Raw genomic sequence first — 14,639 nt, 5'->3', positions numbered from 1 at the left:
GCTCATGCTCTGGCTCGGCTGTAATACAATATTTTGTCCCTGACCCAGAAGTCCCATGTCTTGTGCCAGTGTCCAGTGACAGTCTGACTTATCAGCTTTCAAATAGGATAAAATCTCAGACTCTTCACCGATCTTGAAGTTATTGATGACAAGGATGGGATACTGGCAGAGACATGGCTTTCTGGAACAGAAAAAACGTTAGGAATTAGGAGATAGAAGAAGATTCCCTGAGATCCCACAGCAAATATTCTTGTCCAAGTGATATGTGTGGGGTTATCTAAAGATAACGTGTAGAGGATGAGCAGCAAGAGGCAGGATTCAAACAAACTGCCCAGTGGTGCTCTGGTTGTTATTCACTCTCCCTGGGATGGGAGGAGGAAGGGATGTTATCATGACAATGAGGCAGCAAGCCCCACGGCCCCACAAGAGAGGCTATATGGCTGCAGCTGTTGAGAAAAGGAGTCATCAGAGCTGAAACAAATGACATCAGTAATGAGGATCTAGAGCTTTGGTGACTGGCTGGCAAGTTCACTAACTTGAGACATGAATAGCCACTTGGGCCACCTGAAACTAAGTGTGCCTTGCTTACTGGCCCAAAGCTGCTTCCCCTCTATACCACCTGATCCCTCCCCTCACCCTATACCCTGACATCTACTTTAAGGAGAAGAATGATTAGCGGTGGGCTGAGGTCTCCCTGTCCCCAAGTAAGACTTGAAGGCCTTATGCACCCAAGTAAGCTGAGGCACTTTAGGGAGGGGAGTCATTCAAACTTTTATGGCTCTGTGGATACAGGCACCCAAGTCACCATTCTACTTGGCCATGTTCAGGGAGGAGGTTCTCAGATTCAGCTAATGGGGTTTGGACAGGATTCACAGTGGAGAAAGGACACTAACATGATCTACAGGCTGGGGTCCTTTGGGCCAATTCTAAGTATTACTGTTTCAACAACTGAATGTATCAATGAAATATTATACATACTTATACTTCCCTGTCCATAGTGTCAGAGGGTATTCTCCTCCATCAGGAAGAGCTACAGGAAGAGAAATACTGGTAGGATAAGCTCCCTTCCCATTTATCAAGAATGGGTGGGTCAGAACTTTCTGCAATCTGGGCCCCTCTAATGTCCAAAGTTTTCAATATATAGAAGATGTCCTGTTGGTCAGCAAGTCAGAAACCTCAATCACAGTAGCTGTGCTGTTATCACACTTCAGCCAGCAAAATCCAGAGGCCTACTTGCCAAGTAAAGTTTCTTGGGACTATGTAGACGGATTCACAATGCCCAATCCTTTTGGTCATCAAGGAATAGCAGTCTCCTCAGCCACCTATCACCAAAAAGAAAGGCTAGCACCTTGTTGAACCCTTTGGGTAGCAGACAGTGTGTGTCTGGGACGGGTATGTGAAGGTTCAGCGTGGCCAGGCTGGACTACAATCCCCACAGTGCCCTTTCCAGTATGCTTCTGGTTACAATGGGCTCCAGGAGATACTCTCTCCTGAGAGGACAGAGGAGTGACTGTTTTATAATACATACATTCTGCAGATGAAATTAAAGTCCACAATCAGATGATCTTAATCAAAAGGGAGATTTTCCTGGGTGGGCCTAACTGAATCAATGAGAAGCCCTTTAAGACTTGACTTAGGCCTGACCTGACCCGGGAGACTCCAAACCTCAGTAGGGTCTGACACTGTTCACCCTTCCGCTGGGTCCTTCCCCTGACCCTGCCTGGGCCCATGAGCTTCAGCTGGTGTCTGTGAGGCCCAGCCTGCTCCTCATAGGCACTTCCTGCCTGCCTGCCTCTGGGCTGCACTTTCTTAGCCAGTCCCCACAAGTGTGAGTGAGTGAGTGAGTGGGTGGGTGAGTGAGTGAGTGAGTGAGTGAGTGGGTGAGTGGGTGAGTGAGTGAGTGAGTATGTGTTATTTTGCCCTGTGGGGAAATTGAAAGTTCCTATGGCCTGGATCTTCACTAGTAGCCTACTGCTAGGTTACTGCTTCCACACCCATAGGCAATGAGCTATGACTGACTGAACCACTTTATAAAGAGTTCTGCCCAGTGCTCTGGGTGAAGACAGAGACACAGAAGTGGATTAGAGACCTGCAGACTGCTGGATGCAAATGACTCTACTGCTCAACCTACCACCATGGGACTAAAGCTGGGTAAAAACCCTTTTACCCCAAGAACATTCCATTGTCATTTCTCTGTCTCACCAAATCCGTAGTGAACTTTCCTAGAGCTGAAACCCTCAGGTAAGACAAGCCACCACTGGGTTTCACTTTAGCCAAACCATTCATGAACTAGGCCCAATTATTTAGGAGAACCCTGGTGAACTGAACATTCTGTTGAGCCAGCAACTTTTGCTTCACGTGGTGGAGCAGAGAAAAAAGTTTTCCCCAAAGGGAGAGCTGCCACTGTTCCATATCAACCTGATATGCTTCTAGTGCCCAACTTGCCAATTCTTAAATATATTACTTCCATTTGATAAGCAATACTGACACAGCTGTGACTCTTTAGCTTAAAACTCCCATATGGGAGTGAGTTGACTCCAAGTCTGTGACTAACCAGGGCGCAAGGACCAAGTACGTTCACTCGTCAAATCTGTGCCACATGTTGGTTTTCCATGCTACCTGGAGTCTTACAAAGGTACACCTTTTATCACAAATACTAAAACAATGGGCTAAAAGTCAAGGTATTCAGTAGACCATCCACACCTCCCTACTATCCACAGGCACCTGGTGTTGTTAAGAACTGGAACCGCCTCCTAAAAAATCAACTCAGAAAGATTTCTCATGCTAACTCCCTCATCTCCTCCTGGGCACACAACTTAATAAGCAGTCTGTTCACTGAACATGGCTGTCCCCAAAACGGGAGCCTCCACTGTCAGCTGTTTCCTAGTTAATGATCAGGACCAACAGAGAGGGGGTCGGTAAATTATGCAGACCAATGTGAAATCCTGGGATTCCACACTAACCATCCTTTTGCCTAATGCTTCTTCCTTTACCCTACAGAAGCCCCTAGCCAGCCTGCCTGGTACATCCTCCATGTGGCAGGTGGCGAAAAGGAGGTTCAGGGGGTTTGAATGTAATTCTGGTTCAGCTACCTGGATTCTCTTACTGGATTGATAAGGTCCTAGATCACAAGGATAATAACCACTCAAGTACACTACAAGCCAAACTGGGGGACATAATGGGTCTCTTAAGTTTTATAAAATTTCCCTTCAGGGAACAGGAGTTGATTAGAAAAAGGTGAAGTTAGAGCTACTGGAATATGACACAAATTTTGTGGGGGTGGAAAAGAAAAACAACCTCAGCAAACAGTGAGAGAACTTACACCCCAGGAGACACAAGAGAGTAGGATTACTCATTAAAGATCTTTTGTCCTTCAGAACTGTCCCTGGAGCAGTCCTCATGAAGCAAAACACCCTGGTGAGCTTCCCCCAAACTGTTTTAAGCTCCTTAAATGTAACTGGCTCCTGAATCTACCAACTCTGTCAGATGGCTCTGCCAATGATATGATCACCAATAAGTTAATCAGAAACATATAACCCAGCTCCTGCACCTCCCAGGCAAAACACCTGCCCACACTTCCAGATGTCTTCTCCACCAATCCCACAGCCATCCCTCCCGCACTGTGTGAGACACACAAAGGCCTCTCACCTGGTTCACAGAAACAGGATGGACCAGAACAACCGCCCTCAGGCATTCCCTACAAAACAAATTCTAAATGCAGTGCTGTGAACTCAAGTAAAACCCTAAAGCCTACCAGCTAGCCAAAGGTCACATTGGAGGCCCTGACAACCTGTGCCCTTGGAACCATGTATGTCCCAGAGGTAAATTGTAAAGTCTTTCTAAGGACACCATGTACACCCCAGGTCTGTGATTCTTTTGTAGAAGCCAGTATTAATTTGCCCCCTACCCCCCACAAAAACACTGTTATTTGCAACTTAGACCTGCAGATGTTTCAGAAAACACCATAAGCAAACTGTCAGACAACAGCAACCAGACTAATGGTAGCAATCTCTCCAAAACTGCCCTTGGTTACTCAGGGGAGCATCCAGGAGGCTTATGTGATTCAGTATCTTAAGCACACCCTATAGGCAGCTTTCCCTACAATGAGTCTTCTGAATTAGAAGAGGTAGTAAGAAACCTGTTCCTAACTTTAGCTAAAATGATGAGTAACACCACCTTGCCCTACATTCCGGTGAAGGTCAACTCACTGGTCAGGGTTATTATTACAGAAATGCTCTAGGCTTCCTCAGGCCTCAGGGTGAACCTGTGTTAACTAATACATGCCCTTGCATCTGAATGATGCCTCAGACCAAGAAGGAAGATCACAACAGAAAACAAAGAACAAAGGCCCCTAGTTTTCTAAAGGCCATGGCTGGTTTTTGAGATTTCTTCATCTGGCTGGGATCAGGACCCTGGGGGCATGGTTGAGGTCTGCACAGCAGGTTGGCCTGTACTGCTGGTTGGAGTCTTGCTGAGAACAGCCCTAATTAAATGCTGAGACTAACAGAACCAATTTAATCCCAGCCCCCATCAGTCCAATTAATATGAGTGGCAGACAGATTGGCAAACTCCTAGAACTATTCACCAGAACCTGGTGTAGAAATGAGGAGTAGCTCTTAGTGGGAAGCAATTCTCCTTGAGTCTGAGTTTCTGCACATCTTGAAAGCAGAGCACTGGTGGCCTTTGTTCTGGACTGATTCTTCTAGGATGTCTGCATAGCCTCCAGCCTTATAAGACAGTCTCCCCCAAGCAAAGGGCCAGTGTGTTCACACTGCAGAAAAATAAAGATATTGCTGTCTACACATGCCTGATCCTATATCCCTCACCTCCCATTCTCTCTTCAATCTACTAAAAATTAGACTTTGCACCCACCCCTTAGATGAAAGAACATGAGGTCAAATCCACTGGACATGTCTCAGTCCTTATCTTCATATCAGGTTGAAAACACCTTATCTTCACATCAGGTCAATAAAAGATGATCTTAACTTCTCAGATACACTCGACATGGTTAAAGAATTTGCTCATTCTTTTCTGCCTCAGTAACACCATGTGGACTCTCCAGCTGTCTCTTACTTTACAGCTCCTTTTCTATATGTTTTCTGGGCTCCACTCCTCTTTGACACCTAGAAATATTAGTGCTTCTAGATTCAGCATTGCACCTCATCTCTTCTCTCCCTAGAAGATCTCTTCCATCTCTTTCCTATCCATGGCTTTGTCATCTGTATACTGACCACTCTCTAAAACATATTTTCAGCCCTGAGTTAAAACTCATTGTAGCATCTAAGCATTAGTAAGATTAGTAAATTAGCATAAGCATAGCCATCTTAGAAACCTAGAAACCATTTTCTGAGAGTGTGACTCAGAGAAAAAAAAAAAACAAAAAAACCTGGGCCTGGGTAAGGCCTTGAAAAACAAGTTAATCATGAGCACCGGGTGGTGGGCAGCTGTGACCCTTGGTCAGCTAACCTTGGTCAGTTAATCTTACATACCAAGCTTATCGTGCAGAACCTCCCTAACCATTGAGGAGTAGTCTTACCCTGCCCTTGCTTAACCCCAGGATATATGTCTTGCAAGAATAATGTATAGTTGTAGAAAATTACTATGAGTTAAGTGCTTTGAAAATGCTATATAAACCCTTGGCTCTGAGTGCTCAGGGTCCTTGTTGAGACCCGCTGCGTCGGGCTGACTTGGACCCCAGCTAGCTGGCTGAATAAAGACTTTGCTTGAATTTACATCTCTATGCCTGTGTAGTTGTTCTCTGGAGAAGCCTCGGAAGCCTGGACCCTAACATTTGGGGGCTCGTCCGGGATACAAGCAGCTTCCCTGAGAACAAAGGACGGCTGGAGGCAAGGTCTAACTGTCCGGACGGGGCAGTGTAATTCGAGGGTCGCCCCCTCGTGTCTGCATAAATCCATTATAAAGCGGGAGTCGCCATCCCGTGTATGGTCTCGGGTTAGTGGTCCCGAGTGAGGAAGTCTGGGCTGGTAGTCCCGGCCCCCAGGTTAGCGACCCTGGGTAAAAGTCCAGGTAACCAATCCTGGCCCTAGGGTCCGAGTGACTCGGCCTTAGGAAGGCAAATCCGATCGGCAGAAAACTGGCGCCCGAGGAGGAAAAGATCGAGCTCGTCACCCTGCGGCAGTCCGAGTGGACGCCCTTCGGGAGTTTTTGAGGACCCTGAAAGTGGTGAGTGTGGTGCGCACCAGAGTGAGAGAAGGACCGGTCCGAATGAGTGCGATCAGATGTGGTGTGTGTGTTTGGTGTTATCATTGATTGTTTTACTGTGTTTTGGTTTTGGTTTATATTTCTTTTTGCACTTCTCATTTTAAGTTTCCTTGTTCTAAGGTTCTCCTGCTCTCTCCGTTTCTCCTTTCTGCCACTACATCATTCCCCGCGGGCACGGGTCAGGCAATTAAGAGCCATTAGGGCGCCCGCCACTAGAAGACTCCCGTGACAGGATAAGGGGGTCACAGCCGCGAATCCCAGATAAATTCGCGTCCCCCGTGGAAGAAAAACTGTGCAACGACAGGCACTCGTTCACAAGCACATACAACAGTCATTTTGTTTGAAGTGGCATCTTCATCCTTCGCCTTTGTCTCCCTCATATTCTTTTTCCTTCTTCTTTCTCACCATGGGTCAGACTCAGGCTACTCCTAAGAGTCTGATCCTCTCCCATTTCCCCAAGGTCAAGGAACAGGCCTTAAGTATGAGCCTTGGCATCAAGAAGGGTAAGCTCGACACCTTTTGCTCAGTCGAGTGGCCTTCCTTCGGAGTAGGCTGGCCGGCCCAGGGGTCTCTTTCTTTGGACCTTATTGGCAAGATCAAAGCCATTATCTCCCGGCCAGGTCCTGAGGGCCACCCTGACCAACTTCCCTATATTCTTGTCTGGGAAAATTTGGCCGAGAATCCCCCTTCCTGGTTGGAGCCCTTTTTGGTGGAGAAACCTCATACTGACCCACAAAAGACCTCCATCCTAGTTGCCCAGGAAAAATTAAAGCCCTCTGATCGCAGGGCCAGAAATCCTGTGCACCCAAGTGCGCCGCCTGTCCTCCCCGACAGTTCTCCTCTTTACTCCCTCCCGCCGATTGAGCAGCCACCCCCGTATGCAGAGGAGAGGGGTGAAGCTGCCGGGGGGATAGAAAATGCGGCTAGGGAACCCAGCGGGAACCAGGCAGCTGCAGCTTCCCCAGATTCTTCAGCAGAGGGAGGCGGGAGGCCGGAAAGAGCTTCTTCACACTCCCCCGCCCTGGCCCCACGCTGGGCGCTAGGTAGAACTGGAGGAATGCAGCTAAGGTCTGGAGGGGCCAGGGAACAAGAAGGGGAGGCTCCCTCCTCCACCTCAGAAGGAGCAGTGCCGGTTCTGCCTGTGCGTGCCATCGGTACCGGCATTGCTCAGCAATATCAATATTGGCCCTTTTCATCTAGTGACCTTTATAATTGGAGGACACAGAATCCTCCCTTCTCAGAGGACCCCAAGTGTCTTATAGGTTTAGTGGAGTCCATTATGTTTACCCATCGTCCCACATGGGACGACTGCCAGCAATTACTCCGCACTCTCTTCACAACGGAAGAACGCGAGCGTATCCTCAATGAAGCCAGGAAAAATGTCCTCGGAGAAAATGGAAGACCCACTACCCTCCACCCCATCATCGACAAGGCATTCCCACTTACGCGCCCAGATTGGGACTTTGGAACTGCAGAAGGTAGGGAGCGTCTCCGGGTCTACCGCCAGACTCTGATGACTGGTCTCCGGGCGGCCGGCAGATGGCCCACTAACTTGGCTAAGGTAAAAACTATTGTTCAGGGGGAAATGGAAAGCACAGCCGCGTATCTGGAAAGGCTGTTTGATGCTTACCAGCAGTACACCCCATAAACCCAGAAGTAGAGGAACATAGGTCAGCTGTAGTCCTCTCATTCATCAACCAGGCAGCCCCCGATATCCGGAGAAAACTCCACAAGCGGGAGGACCTAGGGGAGATCTCTATTAGGGAACTGCTGCAGCAGGCGGAGAAAGTCTTCAATGCTAGAGAAACTCCGGAAGATAGAGAAGAAAGGCTGAGGAAAGAGAAATGGGTAATGCAGGAGAAAAATAGGAAGGAAGACAGAGAATTTCAGAAAAGGGAGAACAAGAAGCAGAGGGAAGAGATGGCCAGGATATTCCTGGCCGGGGTGAAGGAGAGCCCTAGGCCACCTCGAGGAACAGGACCCCGTCAATCCCGACTAGGACAAGATCAGTGTGCCCTGTGTAAGAAATATGGACATTGGGAGAGGGAGTGCCCCCAAAGGAGGGAACAAGGGAGAGGGAACCCTGTTAAGACCCTGCACCTAGGAGAGGAGGATTGATGGGGACGGGGCTCGGCACCCCTCCCCAAGTCCTGGGTAACCCTGTGTGTGGAGGGGACTCCCATTGGGTTTATGGTAGATACTGGGGCTCAGTATTCAGTTCTCAACCAGGCCCACGGCCCCCTAAACCCAGGACGCACAAGTATAGTCCAGGGAGTGACAAGGTCCAGGAAATGTGCCTGGACTACTAACAGAAAAGTGGACGTAGGAAGGCATCAGGTCTCTCACTCATTCCTGGTCGTACCCGAAAGCCCCGCACCATTGCTGGGCAGAGACTTATTAACCAAGGTTGGGGCTCGCATTCATTTTGAACCCGAAGGGATAAAAATCATGGACAAAGAAGGGCAGCCCCTACAACCGGCGCATGTGTTAACTCTTTCCCTGGCCGATGAACATCGTCTGTTTCAGGCGGATCAAGAAAAGGGGGGCCGGGGAGAGATAGACTCTTGGGTACAGAAGTTCCCTTCCGCATGGGCCGAGACCGGAGGAATTGGTCTCGCTAAACACCTATCCCTGGTTGTTGTTCAACTCAAAGCCGCAGCTCTACCCATCCGGGTCCGGCAATATCCAATGCCAGAAGAGGCTAGGAAAGGGATAGCACCCCATATCCATAGACTGTTAGAGACAGGAATCCTTAAGACCTGCCAATCTGCATGGAATACGCCTCTGCTTCCAGTGAGGAAGCCTGGCAGTAAAGATTATAGGCCAGTGCAAGACTTGCGGAAAGTCAATGAGAGGGTAGAAGACATCCATCCTACAGTGCCTAACCCTTACACCTTACTCAGCCACCTGCCACCCACGCATGTGTGGTATACTACTCTGGACCTGAAAGATGCCTTCTTTAGTATTCCACTCTCTGAAGTTAGTCAGCCTTTGTTTGCCTTTGAGTGGCAAGAGCCAGGGGGAGGAAGAAAAGGGCAGCTTACCTGGACTAGACTGCCTCAGGGCTTCAAGAACTCTCCCACCTTATTCAATGAAGCCCTAAGCCAGGACTTGGAGCCCTTTCGCAGGAGCCACCCCAACGTGACGTTGTTGCAGTATGTAGATGACCTGTTGCTGGCCACAGAAACCCATGAAGAGTGCGAAGAAGCCACGGGGAACTTGCTGGCTGAACTAGGTGAACTGGGATACCGAGCCAGCGCCAAGAAAGCCCACATCTGTCAGAGGTCAGTAGTCTACTTGGGGTACAAAATATCTAATGGGGCCAGGTGGCTAACACAGGCCGTGAAGCAAACTGTCCTGGCTATCCCCGTCCCTTCCTCACCCCAGGGAGTGAGAGAATTTCTTGGCTCAGCCGGGTTTTGCAGGCTCTGGATTCCAGGGTACGCAGAAATAGCCCGACCGCTATATGAAGCAACCAAAGAAGGGCCGGGCTGGCAATGGACGCAGGAACAAGAGGCGTTTGACAGACTAAAAGAAGCTCTCCTCCGGGCCCCCGCCCTATCTCTGCCAGACCCAGAAAAACCCTTTATCCTGTTTGTAGATGAAAAGAAGGGAGTGGCTAAAGGAGTTCTGGCTCAGCAGCTGGGCCCGTGGAAGAGACCTGTGGCTTATTTGTCCAAGCAGCTAGACCCAATGGCCTCCAGGTGGCCACCTTGTCTGCGTATCCTAGCAGCCATCGCTCTACTGGTAAAAGAGGCAGACAAGCTGACTTTTGGCCAAAATCTGAGAATAACAGCCCCACATACCGAGGAGGGGATCCTCAAGCATCCTCCGGGAAAATGGATGACGAACACAAGACTCACCCACTATCAAGGCTCCTACTAGATTCTCCCCGAATCACCTTCTCTGACCCGGTAACCCTCAATCCTGCCACCCTTCTGCCGGACCCAGATCTGACGACCCCCATCCATGACTGTAGAGATATCCTTTCCGAAATTATCCAGGTGCGAGCAGACCTGAAAGACACACCGTTACTGAACTGTGAGCTAAATTGGTATATGGATGGGAGCAGCTTTGTGCAGGAGGGGGTCAGGAGAGCAGGGGCAGCAGTAGTAACCCACGACGGGGAAGTTGTCTGGAGCACAGCTCTGCCCCCTGGCACCTCAGCACAGAAGGCGGAACTTATTGCTCTCGCTGAGGCCCTGGAAAGAGCAGAAGGAAAGCGGGCCAACGTTTACACAGATAGCAGATACGCCTTTGGCACTGTCCATGTCCACGGTGCCATCTACCGAGAAAGAGGATTTCATTCCGCGGAAGGGAAGGGACTGAGGAATCTGCAAGAAGTCCAAAGACTATTAGCTGCTGTTGAAAAACCTAAAGCGGAAGCAGTTATACATGTACCGGGCCACCAATCAAAGAAGACACCCGAGGCCATCGGCAACAGCCATGCAGATGCGGAAGCTAAGAGGGCAGCCCTCTCGGACTCTCTTGTGCTTGCGGCCCTCGAAATACCCATACCTGAACTGCCCGCACTGCCGCCCAAACCTGAGTATTCCCCTCAAGATCTTGAGTGGATTAGGAAACAAGTCCTGGGGGAAGTGCTTGGAGAGGGACATTGGGGTAGGGACCAGGAGGATAGATTGATCTTGCCAGAAGCATTAGGACAGTACCTGCTTGCTAATCTGCATAAGTCCACCCATCTAGGTGGAAAAAAACTGCTCAGCCTTTTCCAGTCTGCACAGTTGGTGTTTCCCCACCAGAATGAGGTGACTCGCCAGATCATGAAAGAATGCAGTAGCTGTGCAATGCTAAGACCAGCCCCAAGAGGGCTGCACCCAGCAGGTACCCGGTAAAGGGGGAGGGCTCCAGGGAGGAATTGGGAAATAGACTTCACCGAAATAAAACCAGGGAAGTATGGATACAGGTATTTGCTAGTTATGGTAGATACTTTCTCTGGGTGGGTGGAGGCCTTTCCAACCAAGCATGAGACTAGCCAGGTAGTAGCAAAAAGATTAATTGAAGAAATCATCCCCAGATATGGGGTCCCTGAAGCAATAGGTTCCGATAACAGCCCGGCTTTCGTTAGCAAAGTCCTGCAAGGACTAGCCCTAGCTTTGGGAGTAGATTGAAAGTTACATTGTGCTTATAACCCACAAAGCTCTGGGCAGGTAGAGAGAATGAATCGGACCTTAAAAGAGACCCTTTCTAAATTGGTATTGGAGACTGGTGGGGACTGGGTGACTCTCCTTCCCTTAGCCATCTTCCGCGCTCAGAACTCCCCCTATGTACATGGTTTAACTCCATTCGAGATAATGTATGGGGCCCCTCCACCTATAACTCGACGAGTGCAGCTTCCCGATGCAGAGGACCCAGCCCCTGACTATCTGAATGTGTTGCAAGTTCTTGCTAAAGTGCAGCAAGAAATCTGGCCCCTGATCAGAGCATATTATGAGGGCGGGAAAATTCTGAGCCCGGAACATGGCATAGTCCCAGGGGATATAGTATGGGTCAAAAGACATCAAGTGAAGACTCTCGAGCCCAGGTGGAAAGGACCTTATGTTGTATTGTTTACCACCCCCACTGCTCTCAAGGTTGATGGTATCACTCCCTGGGTACACCACACCCATGTTTGGAAAGTCCTGCCTCATAAAGACCCAGGGGCCCGTAAGGAAAAGTGGAAGGTGCGGCAGCATCCTGCCAATCCCCTAAAACTACACTTAAGCCAAAGATGAAAGAGATCCTGCTAATAAGCTCCTTAGTATGGATCTTCACGGGAGCCCCATCTGTGGGGATCAGAGGCACCAACCCCCATCAACCAAGGAACCTGACCTGGATGCTGACTGATAGTGACAATGGGGAAGTCATCAACTCCACACAACACAGTGCGCCAATCGGAACCTGGTGGCCTGACCTGTATTTCTGCTTTCGACAGATCAACCCCGTTTACCGATCCATCCCTCCAAATTTGGCTCGCTCCCATGGGTTTTATGCTTGCCCAGGAACAGGTAAAGGAAGGCACTGTGGGAGGGGGGGGCATGACTTCTTTTGTGCCAGCTGGGACTGTGTAACCTCGAACGATGGGGACTGGAGATGGACAGTTACAAAAATCGATTCTGTCAAATTTACTTATGTCAACAAGGGCATCCCTCGTCACCAGCCTATGACCCTTTACAAAACCAAGGCTTGTGACAAAACGGACCAGGATTGGGTAAGAGTTCAATTCACCGAGACGGGCAAAACCACTGAGGTATCGCACTGGATAAATGGACTAGCGTGGGGAATAGTGTATTATAAATATGGGGGGCATGCTGGCTCGACCCTCATCATTAAATTAACCGTGTCAACTCCCACCGCTGCCGTAGGTCCCAACTCGGTTATAAATCCCCAGAAACCTTCAATCCAGGACAAGGGCCTGAGCAAAAAGGATGAGAAAATGCCGACCAGAACACTTGCTCCAGAGCCCACGAGAGGACCGAGTCCATCTACCTCTGGGTTATGGGCCCAGCACACCCCCTCCGGGTTAGATAATCCCATGTGGGAAATGGTGCAGGCAGTTGTAGAGACTCTTAAGCACACCACTTCCTCCCTCACCGATCCCTGTTGGCTATGCTACCCAGGTTCACCCCCCTTCCTATGAGGCAATCGGGATAAATGGCTCCTATACTATCAACAACTCCCATCCCACTTACTGGGACGGGAGACCATGGGGACTTACAATCGCTCAAGTCTCAGTCGTTGGTACGTGTGTAGGCACAGTCCCGACGACCCAGAGCCAGTTATGCTCCTCCTATAATAACACTACATGGGAGCAGGGAAAGTGGATTATACCCTCCTCGGGCTGGTGGCTCTGCTCAAAGACAGGCCTCACTCTGGCCCTATCCACCTCTGTGTTCAATGCTAACAGTGAGTTTTGTGTGCTGGTGGCCCTTCTACCTCGCCTAATGTATCATTCTCATGAATCTCTCCTTTCTTATTGGGAAGAAAGGCTGAGCCCCCACCGGAGCAAGAGGGAGGTTGTTACCGCCCTGACCATTGGGACCCTCTTCACCCTAGGGATGGCAGAGGCAAGCACGGGGGTTGCAGCCCTTGTAACTCGAGAAAAGGGGCCCACAGCCCTGAGGCTGGCAATCGACAGAGACCTAGAACAACTCCGACAGACAATATCAGACCTAGATCAATCCCTCACCTCCTTGTCCGAGGTGGTCCTACAGAACCGAAGAGGCCTGGACCTCTTGTTCTTAAAGGAAGGTGGGTTATGCGCAGCCTTAAGAGAAGAGTGCTATTTCTATGTAGACAAAACAGGTGCAGTCAGAGATTCCTTGGCCAAACTAAAAAAAGATTTAGAGAAGAGGCGTAAAGAATATGAAAGTAGCGAAGGCTGGTTTGAGTCTTGGTTCAAATACAAGCCTTGGTTTGCTACCCTTCTCTCGGCCGTTGCGGGGCCGCTCGTCATCCTGCTGTTGCTGTTTACGATTGGCCCGTGCATAATTAACAGGCTTGTTAAGTTTGTGCAGGAAAGAATTGACACTGTCCAACTCTTAGTCCTTCGTCAAAGGTATCAGGACCCAGATGCCGCTGTGGAAGATTCCACAGTCTAATCAAGAAAAGGGGGGAAATGTAAAGGAGTGCAGAGAGCATTAAGAGTCAGGAAAAAGAACTAATAAAACTTAGCTAAACCTTAACAGCAGACCATTCCGGAATAGTAAGAGATTCAATGTCTAAACTTAGAGAGAGGCCAGATCAAAGGAAGAGAGAGTGAGAGGCCAGCCAAGGGCTATTTGAATCCTAGTTTACTAAATCCCCATGGTTTACAACCCTGATATCCACCCTGGCAGGGCCCTTGCTTATTTTTATACTGCTTCTCACTTTAGGTCCCTGTATCTTAAACCAGCTAATAGCCTTTGTTAGGGAAAGAGTGAGTGCTGTTCAGGTGCTAATGCTGAGACCACAGTATCATTCACTCACACAGCAGGAAGAAACAAACATTCCATGACTGGAATGGTCAAAGGAAAGTGGGGAAATGTAGAATCTAAGCATTAGTAAGATTAGTAAATTAGCATAAGCATAGCCATCTTAGAAACCTAGAAACCATTTTCTGAGAGTGTGACTCAGAGAAAAAAAAAAACAAAAAAACCTGGGCCTGGGTAAGGCCTTGAAAAACAAGTTAATCATGAGCACCGGGTGGTGGACAGCTGTGACCCTTGGTCAGCTAACCTTGGTCAGTTAATCTTACATACCAAGCTTATCGTGCAGAACCTCCCTAACCATTGAGGAGTAGTCTTACCCTGCCCTTGCTTAACCCCAGGATATATGTCTTGCAAGAATAATGTATAGTTGTAGAAAATTACTATGAGTTAAGTGCTTTGAAAATGCTATATAAACCCTTGGCTCTGAGTGCTCGGGGTCCTTGTTGAGAC

At 49.1% G+C, this 14,639-nt stretch overlaps 2 protein-coding genes across 5 annotated transcripts in view; one reads left to right on the top strand and one right to left on the bottom strand.

The window, feature by feature from the left end:
* C7H2orf76 (chromosome 7 C2orf76 homolog) overlaps positions 1–14,639 on the bottom strand; it is a 112,626-nt gene that overhangs the window by 80,555 nt on the left and 17,432 nt on the right. The gene's annotated exons all lie outside the window — the stretch shown is intronic.
* On the top strand, positions 10,062–11,929 carry LOC140850470 (uncharacterized). Its single transcript, XM_073241331.1, has 2 exons — positions 10,062–11,064; positions 11,814–11,929. Exons 1-2 carry the CDS (start codon positions 10,062–10,064, stop codon positions 11,816–11,818), a joined length of 1,008 nt encoding a protein of 335 aa, XP_073097432.1. The 3' UTR covers positions 11,819–11,929.

Source organism: Manis javanica, chromosome 7 (genome assembly GCF_040802235.1).
Source record: "Manis javanica isolate MJ-LG chromosome 7, MJ_LKY, whole genome shotgun sequence".
Classification (NCBI taxonomy): domain Eukaryota; kingdom Metazoa; phylum Chordata; class Mammalia; order Pholidota; family Manidae; genus Manis; species Manis javanica.
This window is presented reverse-complemented; position numbering and strand designations above follow the sequence as displayed.

What these genes read in the sequence shown, in the direction of transcription:
- LOC140850470 (XM_073241331.1), top strand. Translation starts at nt 10,062, where the DNA reads ATGGATGACGAACACAAGACTCACCCACTATCAAGGCTCCTACTAGAT.